Raw genomic sequence first — 16,495 nt, forward strand, 5'->3', positions numbered from 1 at the left:
GTTTATTTTATAGTGAAGAGTGTCTTCAGGGTCTAGTTGGTTTTTTCATTTTAAAAAAGTTTGTTTTTTAATGTTTATTTTTGAGAGAGAGAGCTAGCAGGGGAGGGGCAGAGGAAGAGGGAGAATCAGAATCTGAAGGAGGCTCCAGGCTCAGAGCTGTCAACACAGAGCCCGATGTGGCGCTCGAGCTCACGTGAAATGGTGACCTGAGCCGAAATCGGACACTTAACCCACTGAACCAGCCAGGCGCCCCTCATTTTCTTTTTTTTTTTTTTAATGTTTATTCACTTTTGGAAGAGACAGCATGAGCAGGGGAGCAGCAGACACAGAACTCAAAGCAGACTCCATGCTCTAAGCTGCCAGTACAGAGCCCGACGTGGGGCTCAAACTCATCAACCATGAGATCGTGACCTGAGCTAAAGTCGGACGCTTAACTGACTGAGCCACCCAGGCACCCCTGGTTTTTTCATTGTGTAAACTCGAACTTCTCTCTTTCGGCTTCACTTTTATGATTCTTTGATTTCATGTGTCTGTCATTTATTTTTATTTTTTTAATTTTTTTTTTTTTAACATTTATTTATTTTTGAGACAGAGACAGACAGAGCATGAACGGGGGAGGGTCAGAAAGAGAGAGGGAGACACGGAATCTGAAACAGGCTCCAGGCTCCGAGCTGCCAGCACAGAGCCCGACGCGGGGCTTGAACTCACGGACCGCGAGATCATGACCTGAGCCGAAGTTGGACGCTTAACCGACTGAGCCACCCAGGCGCCCCAGATGTGTCTGTCACTTAAAAGTTTTCATAAATTTACTTTTTTTGTAGCTGGAACAAGAAAATTTTAAGGCAATTCGACTTTGGTTTGGGATTAATGTCATTAACTGGAGTGGGGAGAGGAATGCTCTGGGCGTTAAGTCTCACATTTCCTTCATTAGGAAGAAAATGAAGATGAACAACAAAAGGGAAAACATCCTGTTTTGTGCCACAAGCCGCGCCCATGTGGAGTCTATCTGTGCGAATAATTTTGACTGGATCTTACATGGGACTGATGAAAACAAATATGGAAGAGGTTTGTGCTAGAATAGAGACGCCTCACTAGTAGAATCGTATCTCAGGCTCTTTTATGAGGTATATGCCATGAATTTGTACTCGCCAGCACGTGTAGGCTTTTTGCATGCATGGAGAATTAAGCTCTTGTTAATCTTTTGTTTTTCTTTTTGAGAAAGAGAGAGAGAATGAGTGGTGGAGCAGGGGGAGAGAGAGAGAGGGAGGCACAGAATCCGAAGCAGGTTCAGGCTCTGAGCTGTCAGCACGGAGCCTGTCACAGGGCTCGAACTCATGAGCTGTGAGATCATGACCTGAGCTGAAATCAGACGCGTAACTGACGGAGCCACCCAGATGCCCCTCATGTTAATCTTAAATGCCCAAATTAGAGTGGTACATTGACCTGGGACTTGATTGCTGTACCATAGTCCTGCTCCTTCCTGTCTTGGGTTTTTTTGCAGGGTGGAAGGACCGAAGAGTTTCAGACATGCTTGCAAAGGATTCTACCTGTTGGCTACATTGTCCGCCCTTACTTCCGTTCTAGCTATGGCTCTTCCTGACTTGTGTCCAACCCTGTGAAGCCACTAGAAGTAGCCTTCCATTGCCACTGATAGGTTCTAATCGTGGGAGGAGAGGCCTCTCTCTGTCTCAGGCCATGCTGGGTCACCTGGGGACTAAAGTAGCGTGGGTCTGCCCACACACACAGTGTCTTTTTCAGCTCCTTCTTTTTATTCCTAAATTCTCCCATATAATCCTTTTCTTTCTTTCTTTCTTTCTTTTTTTTTTTAAGAACTTCAGAAGTTCAGGGGCACCTGGATGGCTCTCAGTTAAGCATCCAGCTCTTGATCTCAGTTCAGGTCTTGATCTCAGGGTTATGAGTTGAAGCCCCACGTTAGGCTCCATACTGAGTATGAAGCCTACTTAAAAAAAAAAAAATCTCAAAAGTTTAATTTTATTTAAATTATGAGCTACTTTTTAAAAATGTTTATTCGTTTATTTTTGAGAGAGGGAGAGCAGGGAAGGGGCACAGAAAGAGGGAGAGAATCCCAAGCAGGCTCCGTGCTGTCAGCTCAGAGTCCGATGTGGGGCTTGATCTCGTGAACGGTGAGATCATGACCTGAGTGGAAATCGAGTTGGATGCTTAACCAACTGAGCCACCCAGGCGCCCCTGAGCTACTTTTTACTTGACTTAATTTCTCTCTCTCTCTCCCTCTCTTTCTTTTTTTTGAATCTAGTTGACACACAATGTTACTTTCAAGTGTAGTACAGCTTGGTGATTTGATACGTTTATTCCTTATGCTATGTTCACAAGTGTAGCTGTCATCTGTCCCATTACATCCCTGTTACAGTATCATTGACTGTATTCCTTAAGTTGTGCTTTTCATTCTTGTAATTTACTCATTCCATAACTGGAGGCCTGTATCCCTCTCCCCTCCACTCATTTTGCTCAATCAACCCTCCCATCCCCTCCCCTCTGGCAACCATTGGTTTGTTCTCTTTATTTATAGGTCTGATTCTGGTTTTTGATTGTTTATTCTTTCTTTTTTTATATTCCATTTATGTGTGGAATCATATGGTCTTTGTCTTTCTCGGTCTGACTTATTTCATTTAACGTAATAACCTCTAGCTCCATCCATGTTATCTCAGATGGCATGATCTCTTCCTTTTTTATGGCTGCGTAATATTCCATTGTGCGTGCATGTATGTAGGTATGGGTGTATATGTGTGTATGTGTATTTGGCACATTTTCCTTATCCGTTCATCTGTTGATGGACACTTAGGTTGCTTCAATATCTTGGCTGTTGTAAATAGTGCTGCAGTAAACATAGGGGTGCATATATCTTTTCAAGTTAGTGTTTTTGTTTTCTCTGGGTAAATACCCAATAGTGATATTATTGGATCCTGTGGTATTTCTGTTTTTAACTCTTGGAGGAACTTCCATACTGTTTTCCACAGTGGCCGTTCCGGTTTATCTGTACTGGTTTATCCACCAACAGTACACAAGCATACCTTTTTTCCAGATCCTTGTCAGCACTTGTTGTTGCTTATCTTTTTAATTTAGCCATTCTGACAGGGGTGAGGTGATATCTCATTGTGGTTTTGATTAGCATTTGTGCGAATCAAATCTGATTCTTGTTTGCATTTGATTCGCATTAGTGATGTTGAGCATCTTTTCATGCGTCTATTGGCCATGTGTATGTCTTCTTTAGGAAAATGTCTATTCAGGTCCTTTGCCCATTTTTTAATCAGGTTATTTTTTGGTGTTGGGTTGTATCAGCCATGTAATTCTTAAAACAAACAAACACAAAGAATCACTCATCTTAAGGAGACAATTAATAGTGTATCAATTCTCAAAGGGGGCTCAACTCCTACAACTAAGATTAAATTCACACATACTCCAAAAGGTAAGAAGCCAATCAGTCAGCCAACAATTTTTTTTAAGTTTATTTATTTTGAGAGAGAAAGAAAGAGAGAGAGAGAGAGGGAGAGTGAGTGCAAGCAGGGGAGGGGCAGAGAGAGGGAGAGAGATTCCCAAGCAGGCTCCACTCTGTCATTGCAGAGCCCGGTGCAAGGCTCCATGTCACAAACTATGATATCACGACCTGAGCTGAGATCAAGAGTCAGATGTTTAGGGGCCACCTGGGTGACTCAGGTGGTTAGCGTCTGACTTCGGCTCAGGTCATGCTCTCACGGCTCGTGGGTTTGAGGCCTGCGTCAGGCTCTGCTGACAGCTCAGAGCCTGGAAACTGCTTCAGATTCTGTATCTCCCTCTGCCCTTCCTCCGTTCATGCTCTGTCTCCCTCTACAATAGATAAACAGTAAAAAGAAATGTAAAAAGAGTCAGATGTTCAACTGAGCCATCCAGGCGCTCTAGTCAGCCAGCAAATATTTTTGAGTGCCTTCTGTACACTAGATAGTGGGGACGTAGATGTGAACTAACTAGATATGCCCGCCCCCCAAATTACTTCACATAATTAATTAAGTGATTGCAAATGTGCAGCTACTATAGAGGAAGTGAACAGGTCCTATGGACACCTGACCCGGCTGGAGAAGTGTTCCCAGGGAACGGCCCAGGAGGGTTTATCTGCATTAGAGACTCAGCGTGAAAAGTGAGGGATGAGTGGTGTAAGATACGGCCCCACGGGAAAGAATTGAAACCTGACTCTAAGGGCATGGGAAGCTCACGAAGGGTTTTAAGCCAATGACTGGATGAGAATTTCATGTTTATGAAGTTTAAATGCATCAGGAAAACTTACCTAGAAATGGGATGACTATCTTGAGCGAGATAATGTTTCTCTTATATTAGAACTCAAAGGAATATATATCCTAGAAAATGGAAATCGAGTATATACGTGTTCTTAGGTTTTTGGCCCTGATAGTGACATACATGGACGTGTAGTCTGGTTTTCCTATCTTATAAATGGCAGGGCACTGAAACCCTCTGAAGTGCATCTTGATAGTTTGATAGTGTTACTCACGTGCGATCACTTTTCCCTTAACTTGGCAAAAGAGGAGCGTTCTCGATAGCCAAGAAAAAACCCTGTGGGTGGTGTGGAAGAAAGAGACAAGAATGGGGTCTGCAGTTCTCACAGATGGGCCAGGGGTCCGTCCAGGAGCTGTGCCCATGTTTCCCATGCTACCCTCCCTTGAGAAGGTATTGATGCTTCTACTTGGCCTGCCCCCTGTTACACCGAGTTAGGAGGTGTTTTTGTTTTGCTTGTATCTATCTATCTATCTATCTATCTATCTATCTATCTATCTATCTATTTTTAAAGTTTATTTATTTTGAGAGAGAGAGAGCACGAGTGGGGGAAGGTAGAGAAAGAGGGAGACAATATCCCAAGTAGCCTCCACACTGTCAGCGCAAAGCCCGACGCGGGGCTTGAACCCACGAACTGTGAGATCATGACCTGAGCCGAAACCAAAACTCTGAACGTTCAACCAAGTGAGCCGCCCAGGCGCCCCTGTATTTATTTTTAATGTCAACATTCCACTTGCATCACCTGTGATGGTATCAGTCCTGTCTAGATAGATGGGTTTGAACCACTGGGCCCATAATCTTAAAAAATTCAGACAGTTGTCCTAAAAGAGGCCCAGTGGTAGATGTCAGAGATGTTGTTCCTCTCTGAGGGAAAGTAAAGCCCCCCCCCCCCCCCCCCCCCCGCCTTGTGCATGTGTGAAACCACTCCCTTAGGCTGTTATCTGTATGATTTTGTATGTGACTATGTTAAGGGGAGCAGTCTGGACTGAGGATAAGAACAACAGTTAGGTAGGGGCACCTCAGTGGCTCAGTTGGTTCGGTGTCCTACTTCGGCTCAGGTCATGATCTCACGGTTCGTGAGTTCGAGCCCCGCGTCGGGCTCTGTGCTGACAGCTCGGAGCCTGGAGCCTGCTTCGGATTCTGTGTCTCCCCCTCTCTCAGACCCTCCACTGCTCAGGCTCTGCCCCTCTCCCTCAAAAATAAATAAACATTTAAAAATTTAAGAAAAAAAAAAAGAACAATTGTTAGGTAAAAGCCACTCAACTTCACAGTCAGAGGAGATGATTACAAACTCAGACTTGGATAAAGAAATAGAAGCAAGATGAAATTAGAAGAAACGGCACATGTCTGGGGGGTAGCTAAGCAAAGAAGGACGTGCCCTGGTTATAAACTGGATTCAAGAGGCCAGATGGGAGGCTCTTAAGGCCAGGGAACATATTTGGGATCCAGGGTGCTGGGGGCATCAGAACATATCTAAAATCTCCCAGGATTCTGCAACCCAGGCTCCTCCCAGTGCTAAATGGTTGGAAAGAAAGAAACAAAAATGTTTTTTTTTTTTTTTTTTTAATTTTTTTTTTTAACGTTTATTTATTTTTGAGACAGAGAGAGACAGAGCATGAACGGGGGAGGGTCAGAGAGAAGGAGACACAGAATCTGAAACAGGCTCCAGGCTCTGAGCTGTCAGCCCAGAGCCCGACGCGGGGCTTGAACTCATGGACCGTGAGATCATGACCTGAGCCGAAGTCGGCCGCTCAACCGACTGAGCCACCCAGGCGCCCCACAAAAATGTTATTTTTGAAGGTAATGTGAGTGTCTTTATGTAGAAAACCTGAAAGGGATCCGCAGAGAATTGGGATGTTGGCGTTCTACACAGGAAGTGGGACACGGGTCCCTCTGCTACGGGGCTCCTCTCTGTCATCCCTGACAGGCCCCGCCCAGGATCCCTGAATAACCGAGTTGGAGCCAACTTGACCCGTTTTGACTCCCAGCCTAGAAGAGGGTTCCTTTCCCCGGTCTTATTCACAGCTCTTTCTAGTTAACAGAGTCCATTATTTTTTGCAGTGCGTATCCAGATCCTATTTTGGTAATCAAAAGCTGACCGTGATTCTTCCTTTCTCCTTATAGATGTCTTTCAAAGATTCTTCTCTCTGAGGCTGAGAACGTGTCTGGCTAAGATAAAAGGTGGTTAGATACAAAGAATGGTAAAAAGAAAAACAAAAAAGCACAATATTATCCCATTATGCCAGTTATACTGAGAGTGAGAAAAAAAAGATAAAGTAGATTACAGGAAGACAGCATATTGTAAAGTCTAAGTATGACCTCCAGGATAAACAAAAGCTAGCTAGGCAAAAAAGGCAAAATGAAACAAAAAAGTTGGGAGAAGAGTGTTTATGAAGACTAGAGATTGACAAAGGCCGGGCAGGCTGTGGGTCCGGTGTGAGTGACAAAAGGTGCGGCCGGTGAGGTCGGTGTCTGATCCTGAAAAACCTTGCAAGCCATGCTCAGGGGAGGGATTTGTCTCCGGAGGGCAGCCGGAAACCACTGCTGGCTTTGGGAAGCAAGTGCCAGGGCCTGGCTGCAGTGTAAGAAAGGATGCGGGTCCAAGTCTACAGGTGTTGTAAGAGTCCAGGTCAGGGGCGCCTGGGTGGCTCAGTCGGTCGAGCGTCTGACTTGGGCTCAGGTCATGATCTTGGCGTTTCACGGGTTCCAGGCTCAGAGCCTGGAGCTGCCGATTCCGTGTCTGCCTCTCTTTCTGCCCCTCCCCTGCTCGCACTCTCTCTCCATCTCTCAAAAGTAAATAAACATTAAACAATTAAAAAAAAAAAGGGTTCAGGGCAAAAGTAGGGTGGCCGAGATCCATTTGGAGGCAGAAGGGATCAAGAGGATGTTGGGGTTCAGAGAATCTATCACGTGTAAGAGGTATTTGCAAGAAGGGTTGGATCACTGAATGAAGCAAATATACTTCCAGATTATATGATTTTTATTTTTATTTTTCTGTATTTTTAAAATGTGTATTTATTTGACAGAGAAAGAGAGAGAGAGAGAGAGAGAGAGAGAGAGAATGTGACTGGGGGAGGGGCAGAGAGTGAGGGGGATAGAGGATTTGAAGCAGGGCTCAAACTCACCAACCCGGAGATCATGACCTGAGCCAAAGTCAGATGCGCAACTGACTGAGTCACCCAAGTGCCCCTATAAATGTGATTCTTAAAAACTGATGATTCATTTTATTTTTTAAAAATGTTTATTTTGAGAGAGAGTGTGAGCATGCAGGCAAGTGAGCAGGGGAGGGGCAGAGATAGAGGGAGAGAGAGGATCCTAAGGCTCCTTGCTGTCAGCTCAGAGCTTCTTAGTTGGTTGAGTGTCGGACTTCTACTCAGGTCATGATCTCGAGGTTCGTGAGTTCGGGCCCCGCGTCGGGATCTGTGCTGACAGCTCAGAGCCTGGAGCTGGCTTCGGATTCTGTGTCTCCGGCTCTTTCTGCCCCTCCCCCACTTTCTCTCTCTCTCTCTCTCTCTCTCTCTCTCTCTCTCTCTCACAAATAAACATTAAAAAAAAAAAAGAAAAATAGCTGAATAATCAAATCAGGACTCAGACTTTATTACAAAATAGACAAAAATTAATTTAACAAGTATAAAAGTAACTCAGTGCCCTTAAAACAGGCACAACTATCTCGGAATGTTGCAAATAATTTCATGGCTTTATCAAGCACTACAGATGCACACTGAAGACAAATACGGATGAAAATTTTGTTTATTGTTCTTATTCCATGTGCTTTAAGTCAAATACATTTTTACCAGTAACTCCATACTATTTATTTGACTTGACACCTTTTACATGGATAACTTAGAGTTATAGTTCAGTTATCTGGAAATGTTCGCTTTCTGAAAGAAGGACTTGGAATTGGAAAGAGCGAATAACTGTGTTACGAGCAGCCCAAGTTGTTGTCATAAAATTCCTATACTGAAGCTTGTGTACGTTTATTCTTGGGAGCTTCTCAGAATCATTTAGTTTTATTTCAAAACAGTGTCTTGTTTTGTCTTTTTTTTTTTTTCAGCCCAGCAAGCATGGAGTGGGAGTAAAGAGATGTTAGAGGTGGGCAGCGAGAAGAAAGTTAACAGTTTTAAGTGGAGAATGAGAGGGGAAATGATCCACAAGACACAAACACAACTTTAACATTTGTTTTTCATGCTGCGGGTAGACCATTAGTGTAGGGGTAAATGGCTCTGTCCCCCTTAGTAACTCAACAGGGCATCCCTATGTTGTAACATCCCATATATCAGGATTAATATATTCATCTGACGCATCAAGAAAAGAAAGGACACAATGAGTTGTTCTTTTTTTTTAATTCTTTTTTTTTTTTTTTTTTGGTGAAAGCAAGCACTTGTGGGGGAGGGAGAGTGAGATTGGGGGAGGGGCAGAGAGAGAGGGAGACATCCGACAGTTGAGAGCTCAATGCAGGGCTCTTGAGCTGAAGTTGGACACTTACCTGACTGAGCCACCCAGGCACCCCAAGGTGTTCTATTTTTTAAATCCGAGAAACGTGTCTGTTTTAGAGAGATTTCCTTACAAAAAAGCTTAAGTTGTTTAGAAGTTCCAGAAACTGACGTGTGAGGAATGGTTCTTTGCAGACTCATGTATAATGATGCACAGAGATGGGTAGTGTGATACAGAGTTTGCAGTGGGTGTCCATCGAGTCAGAAATAATACAAATAAAGAACGCACAGCCTCTGTATACCCCAGGTTGTTTGCAGAAGGGCTAACTAACACGGTAGTACAGATGCGTACTTGGCCATCTGGGAAAACTAAGGAGCTGGACCTAGCTGGGAAGGGGGTGGGAGGGTCGCTGGCAATGACAGAGGTGGAGTGTGTGGCCCAGTAGAATTGTTGGGGGATGATGAGTTTTGTTTGTGTTTTTGGTCATTTTCCAATTACCTACTGGCCTACTTTATGAAATTATTAAAAGATCTGGGTGGACACTGTCTTGAATATAAGCTTGTGTTGGGTATACGTCAGTTAAAAAACAAAGGCAGGGCGCCTGGGTGGCTCAGCCACGTGTCTGACTCTTGATTTTGACTCAGGTCATGATCTCAGGATTTGTGGGCTTGAGCCCCGCATCAGGCTCTGCACGATTCTGTCTCCCTACCTCCCGTCGAATACACTTTCTCTCTCTCTCTCAAAATAAATAAACTTAAAAAAATGAAAAAAAAAAAAAAAGAAAGGCAAAAATACACCAGGAAACAAAGATATGAAAAAGCAGTTCAGAGAATATGGAATACACCAATAAACATACGAAAAGATGCTTGATGTCACTCGGATTAAGGGAAATGCGTATTAAATTCAGATTTTTTGTGTGTGTGCTTTGTATTGGCAAAAATTAAAAGGATAGTTGATATCCAATGCTGGCAAAGTTGTGGAGAAATCGGACTTTCTCCATTGCTATTAAAATTTTTAGGCTGCTTTTGGAGGGTAGTCTGTAATATCTGTCAAAATTTAATATGCTCTATCCTTTGACTCAGCCATTACAGTTTTACAGTCTGTTCTACAGAAAGACTTATACAGGCTACCAAAGGTGTATTTACTAGGATATTTTAAAAGCATTTATTGAGAAGTGTCTTGGTAATAACAAAAAAGTGAAAACAACCTATATTTTAATCAGTACAGAAGTAGTTAAATTATGATACATCCATACAATGGAATTCTGTGCAGTCTTTGAAAAGAATAAGGTAGGGTGAGGTGAAGTGACAACAAAATTTCTAGGGCTAAAGTGGAAAAAAATACAGAGCAGTTCATACTGTATAATCCCATTAATGGACAAATAAAAGAACATCGAACTGTACCAGAGTAAATGTGTTATATGTGTATGTAAATACACAGAAACAGATGAGAGAATCCCCTCCAAGCTGGTAACTGTGTTTGGGAAGGAGAGCGGGGCCAGAAATGGTAGGTCAGTGATAGTGTTGAACATCATTTACCCAGAATAGCCAGTATCTGACCTATTCAGGATGAGCAATATTTCTGGAGTTCAAACATCTAAAATTATAAAAAATCAGTGATAAAAAATAAATAGTATAAATGAAAAAGTAGTAAATAGTTGTTACCATAAATACAGTGAATTCATTTTACTTACTAACTTTTGCATAGAAAACCAGAATTTGCAAATATACACATCTGTTAAAAAGACAGAGAAAAGTATCTGGCAATGACAAAAATTAAAATAGGAAATTTTATTTATTTATTTTTTAAGTTTATTTATTTTGAGAGAGAGAGAGAGAGAGCGCGCGCGCACAAGCAAGGGAGGGGAAAAGAGAAGGAGAGACAATCCCAAGCAGGCTCAGTGCCATCAGCGCAGGGCTTGAACTCACAAACTGGGAGAGCATGAGCATGACCTGAGCCAAAATCAAGAGTAGGACGCTTAACTGACTGCACCACCCAGACACCCCTAAAAGTAGGATATTTTAAACTTTTTTTTTTTTTTTTTTTAAAGAGAGGGAGCACAAGCAGTGGAGAGGGTCAGAGGGAGAGAAACAGAGAGAGAATCTCAAGCAGGCTTCACACCCGGTGCAGAGCCTGATGCAGGGCTTGATCCCACCAGGACCCTGGGATCATGACCTGAGCCAAAGCCAAGAGTTGGACGCTCAACCAGCTGAGCACCCAGGCACCCCTAAAATAGGAGATTTTGTCAGGAAATCACTGTTGGTCTGCTGAGTATAGAAACCTCAGTGGTGTCGAGGTTGTTTTATAGTTGAGGACAATAGATCAACTATTTTGAAAAGCTCTGCCAGGGTTTGTGCTACACCTTTCCCTTCCACATTTTCTAGGACCCTCCCATCAGTAGTAAATGAGCTTTGTTCCTTAAAATGTATGCAATATGGGGGGCATGCATCGGGCTGTGCACTGGGTGTGGAATCTGCTTGAGATTCTCTCTCTCCCTCTCTCTCTGCTCCCCCCACCCCCACTCTTGGGCTTGCTCTCTCTCTGTCTCTAAAAAAAAAAAAAAAATGTACACAATTTAAAAAGGCCTCTGATGGAGTATCTTTGGTTCATCATTTACAGTTCAACTCCTCCTGCATGATTTGCAGGAGTTGGGCTGCTGCGACCTCACCGCTTGGTTACTGTAGCCTGTGGCTCACACCATCACTGGGAGCCCCAGCACAGTGGCAAATGATTTGGTAATTCCACTAGGGCTATATACGGCATTGAAATTTACTTGCATGATAGACTTTTGTAAGTACAAAGGAAGTTTATAAGTATCTATAACGTGTTGCTGACACGTGGGTAGTTAACACCCATCATCCGATAACACCATCGGATACATAATCTTACAAACTACATGCCTTCTTTTATGATAATTCTTACCCTTTTTCTATTTCTAGGAAATTACTTCAGAAAAGATGCCATCTATTCCCATAAAAATTGCCGGTATGATACCAAAAACATCGTGATGTTTGTAGCTCGAGTCCTGGTTGGAGATTTTACTCAAGGAGCTGTGGGAAGCATAAGCCCTCCTCCACCACCATATGACAGCTATGTGGATGCAAGGTTGAATCCCTCCGTGTTTGTCATCTTCGAGAAAGATCAGATTTACCCAGAATATGTGATTGAATATACTGAACTAGACAAAGCCTGCGTGATTAGTTAGAAATGATGACTACAGCGTCATAAAGGAGGCCATAACCATTCTGTTCATTACAGAGCCAGATTGCCCCAGATAGTAAACTTGTACATTTCCTCATGTAGTTATCAAATTGCCTTAGATCAATGGTTCCCCAATTTTGTTAACACATTTGAATCATCTGGGAAGCCTTCTAGCAATCCCAATGTTCAGACTGCATCCCATTCCAACTAAAACACTTTCTGCTGTGAGAGCTGGGCAATGGTACTTCTAACTCCCAAGGATTCAAATGCGTCCTAAAGTTTGGGAACCACTGTCTTAGATGTAGCTGGGAACGACTGACTTCTAAAACTGCTGTCACTGCTATAAGTTTCTCTCCCAGCTACTCTTCGTTTATTGTACGCAATGGTTTTGTTTTGGTTAAATTGCAAGAAAATTAACTTGGGCAATTTGAGAGGAATCTAAAAACGCCTTTTGATGTAAGGACGTAAGACAGTACTGCCTTTGGATGGAAGACTGGAAAGTTGGAGGGGGAGGTGTATTTTTTGGAAAATGCTGGGGAGGGGGGAAGAAAAGGTAACTTAAATGGTATTATAGCTATAACTGCAGTATTGTATCTTCGTAGTAAATCTGAGTTGGGGCATATATTTCTTTATCTCTGCGTTTATTTAGGGGACTCCATCCAGGTTGATTCTCTGGAATGCAATAAAAAGAGCCACAAAGTATGGCTCAGAGAGAAGCAACCAACTGGAGTTTACTGCCCAATTTTGGGCTTTTTATATATATGATTATAGAGAAGGTTTTTCAGGTTGGACTTTCATGAAGTAGTTGTATTTTGGGGGGATATGAGTCACGGTAACCAGATTCACACAAATATTACTGATAAACCTGAGTGCTATTTGTAGTCGTTTGGTGTAGCAGATGAGACTCACCAAGGAATCAGGAGCCGGGCCATCCCTACTGGAGGGTGGGCCCCTTAAGGAGGCGAGATGTGTTTCCTGGTGAGCGCGGAGTCAGAACAAAGAAAACGCCTCAAACAGGCCTTGCACCTGCAAGGGGCTTTTTTCTACATATAACGGATTGTTTGCAAGTGTAAGTACAGTTTTAAAGCAGTTGAGGGTCCTAGACCAAGAGTTCCTTCCTTATAACGAATCAGGTTTTTCCTTTCAACATTGTGTAACATTCATTCGCCAAAGTTTCCTGTTACAGTTCCTTCTAGCAGACAGATTATAAAAGTTAATTAACATTAGAGTTGATTTTGTATTAGTCAGATTGTAGATCAGTACAGACATCTGCACAACCCCTTGGTTTCAAGGACTCCACCAGTAACATGTATAGAGATTTTTTTAGGGCAGGGTTATTTTCTGGGAGGCTTGCCACAAATAATTACTCTAATGCACTTTTGTTTTTTTTCCCTTGAATGGTAGCTCCTGTTTGGAGTTTTCATTTCCTGCTCTTGGTTCTCACATTTTCAGAGATGCAGTTTGTCCAACTCTGATTGCCCAGTAGACCTCTCTGTTTGGATATTTCACAGGCATCTCTAAGGCAATGTGTCCTAGGTGGAATTCTCTACCTGCCTCCCTCAAACGAACCATTTTCTCCCTCAGTGTTCTATAGTCAGAAGTCATTCTTGACTTCTTCCTCTCCTCCCAAGCTGTTCCCAAGTCCAGTTTTACTTCTGAAATATTTTTTTGTCCCCTTCTGAGATACTGTTTACTTAGTAGTAACAATGGCCATATTTAAAAATTTTTTCCTTAATCTTGAAAAACACAGATCTGATCATGCTTTTGGAATAAAGTTCACAATCCTTATTATGGCCCCACATGATTATGATTTCTCCCTTCCCTGCCCTCTGATATTTATTTTCTTCCACACAAGCCACACTGGCTTCCCTTCTTCTTTGGTTCCCCTTTCCTCCTAGCTCAGTGGTTCTCAATTGGGACTCCTGCCTTTTTCGTTTTTGGGTTTTTTTTTTTAATGACAAATACATTGTAACATCTGTTTCATTATCCTCAAAATGAATTCAATGGTCATATACTCTACCTACACATAATTGCCGAAATAAATTTAAAACTAGTTAACATTAACATAAAAGGGAAATAAAAGGCACATTACTTGGGCACAACTATGTTAGAAGACCTAGTCAGATGTTTATACCTAATGTGTAAATTTAAAAGAAGGTAGAAAGTCAAAACTGATTTTATACAAAGAAGTATAAGAAAATGAAAAAGCAGGGAAAGGAGTGGACCTTAGAATAAAAACTAGTGATGCATAACTTGTTTGCATATGATAGTACTTATAAGAGAAATATCGAAATAGAATGTTAATTGAAATAAACATATTATGCAAGGAAATCTACAGATTGTCGAGATGGAGAAAATGAGGAAATACAGTATTTTTTGCAGACGAGCTGTAGGTTATACAAGAATGTCTAGCGAGACATTCAAAATTCGTATAGGGTGCACAGTAGTAGTTTCTTACTGTGAGGAACTGTCCAGAATACTGTAAGATGTTCCGCCTACTTGGCTCTCATGTACTCAATGCCAATAGCACCCTCTCTTCCCCTCCACTTATGGTGGCAACTATAAACCCTAGCAGATCTTTTCACCCTTTTCAGAGCAATAACATTTTGTCACATCTCCTTTGTTGGCCTGAGAGGAATCGTAGGGAATACAGTCTACTTACACACATGGATTTCTTTAAGAAGCAATTTAATGCCCCAACTCTATTATAATGGAGAAATAGAAGGAAAGAAATTTGTAATGACAATAAAATGAGTTTCAATATGTAAATGCTCAGGCATGACTATTCTATACGACATCACGAAGTAGATACTTACCCCTACTTACAATGAATGGGTTGGAGTTTCAGAGTTGTCCAGAGGCTACTTCCTATAAAGAAGTACTGGGAAATGAAAGATTTAGAGGTATGTGTGAGCGTAGGATGAAAACAAGTGTTAGGGTAAGTCGTAACAGACCATATATCTTAACTGTAAGAAACAGAGCGAAATTGCCTTAACTGAAATAAGGATAACGGACTGCCTAAGAGGAAAAAATGAATGGTATTCTCTCAGGCGAGCTGTAGGTCCTACATAAATGTCCAGTAGGACGTTAAAAAGTCGTATAGGATACCGAATAATTCTTCTTTGTGTGGGACTAACCCATCTACTGCAGACATGCGTTCTCCCTGGCGGCATCCACTCAATGCCAGGAATAGTTCCCAATAATTATGAAACCAACAACCTATCAATTTCTAAAATCCCACCGTGAGAACCACTGACTTAGTTCATGTCTTAGTATCCTCAGATCAGTTTACTATTCCCTCCATAAGGAGTCTTCTGCATCAGATGAGATGCTTGCTTCCCAAACCCCCAGGTTTTAAAAGTCTTTGTGCCTTTCTTTGTTCATTTTTAGCATCTGTCCACCTTGCAGTTATCTACTTTCTGTATTAGAATGTAAGCTCCTTGAGGGCCGAGTCAACCCGTCTTATTTACTGTGCCATACCTGATACTTGCCTGAATGCTTGATTGGCTGATACCTCGGATGCCTTTTGTTGAATAAAGTAAGCTCAACTATTTATATTTCAGTAGTTCAGTTGTATTTCTTCTTCTTCAAGCTTAATTCTAGACTATCCAATAAAGAGAAATATTAATTTTGCTCTGCTGCCTGAATTTGCTATATTTATTTCTAGGTATCTCCAAAAATATAATCAGCTGCACACACTAAGTTATTCGTTGGGGGGTAGATGTTTGTCCCTTCTTGCTTTTTCGTTCCAGGACTTGATGACCAGGGAGCTGTCAGGATAATGCCAAGGAAAGGCAGGTGGTGGTGATGGACAAGCCCACAGTTGGTTGGCACATCTTCTGTCTAGGGGCTTAGAGAAGGAGGCGGAAACTGCGAATATACTTTTCTTGGTCTCAGGGGCGGGAACACAGCCTGGCTGAACCCAAAAGTTAAAAATATAAATGGTTATTGGCAGAATTGTCTTATCAGTCCCTCCTTTGAAAGCTCTTCTCCACTCATTCTTTTTTTTTTTTTTTTTAAGTTTATTATTTTGAGGGGGGAGGGGGCAGAGAGATAGAGAGAATCCCAAGCAGGCTGTTAGCACAGACCCTGACGCAGGGCTTGATCTGACGAACCGTGAGATCATGACCTGGGCTGAAATCAAGAGGTGCTTAACTGACTGAGCCACCCAGGTGCCCCCTCCACTCATTCTTTTTTGATTACAAAAGTTGGATGGAAAGAAAGAGGAAGAAAATCCCTATATGGCAGCAGAAATTTTTTATTTAAAAAATTTTTTTTTAATGTTTATTTTTGAGAGCGAGCGAGAGCATGAGCAGGGGAGGGCAGGGGGTGGGGGGAGACACAGACTCTGAAGCAGGCTTCAGGCTCTGAGCTGTCAGCGCGGAGCCCAACATGGGGCTTGAACCCATGAACTGTGAGAACCTGAGCTGAAGTCAGACGCCTAACCGACTGAGCCACCAGAAATTTGATTCAAGTGAAGGGAAACCCATTTGATCTGTATCCCAAGGTAAATGAAACAATGTGTGGCCAACCCATTGCTGTCAAAGCACCCACATTC

The 16,495-nt window shown here is 42.4% G+C and overlaps 1 protein-coding gene and 1 long non-coding RNA gene across 2 annotated transcripts in view; both read left to right on the top strand.

Annotated features, from left to right (window-relative positions):
* The window catches only part of ZC3HAV1 (zinc finger CCCH-type containing, antiviral 1), a 61,467-nt gene extending 45,896 nt beyond the window's left edge, over positions 1–15,571 (top strand). Inside the window, exons 12-13 of the mRNA XM_027075565.2 lie at positions 932–1,065; positions 11,676–15,571. Coding sequence (XP_026931366.2) covers positions 932–1,065; positions 11,676–11,941 — 400 coding nt within the window. The 3' untranslated portion in view covers positions 11,942–15,571. The remainder of the gene's footprint in view (positions 1–931; positions 1,066–11,675) is intronic.
* Positions 2,033–7,127, top strand: LOC128314705 (uncharacterized). Its single transcript, XR_008296596.1, has 2 exons — positions 2,033–3,620; positions 3,720–7,127. It is a non-coding gene; the product is annotated as an uncharacterized LOC128314705 (long non-coding RNA).
* Positions 15,572–16,495: the final 924 nt, after the last annotated feature.

The sequence above is a fragment of the Acinonyx jubatus genome, chromosome A2 (assembly GCF_027475565.1).
Source record: "Acinonyx jubatus isolate Ajub_Pintada_27869175 chromosome A2, VMU_Ajub_asm_v1.0, whole genome shotgun sequence".
NCBI classification, from domain to species: Eukaryota; Metazoa; Chordata; class Mammalia; order Carnivora; family Felidae; genus Acinonyx; species Acinonyx jubatus.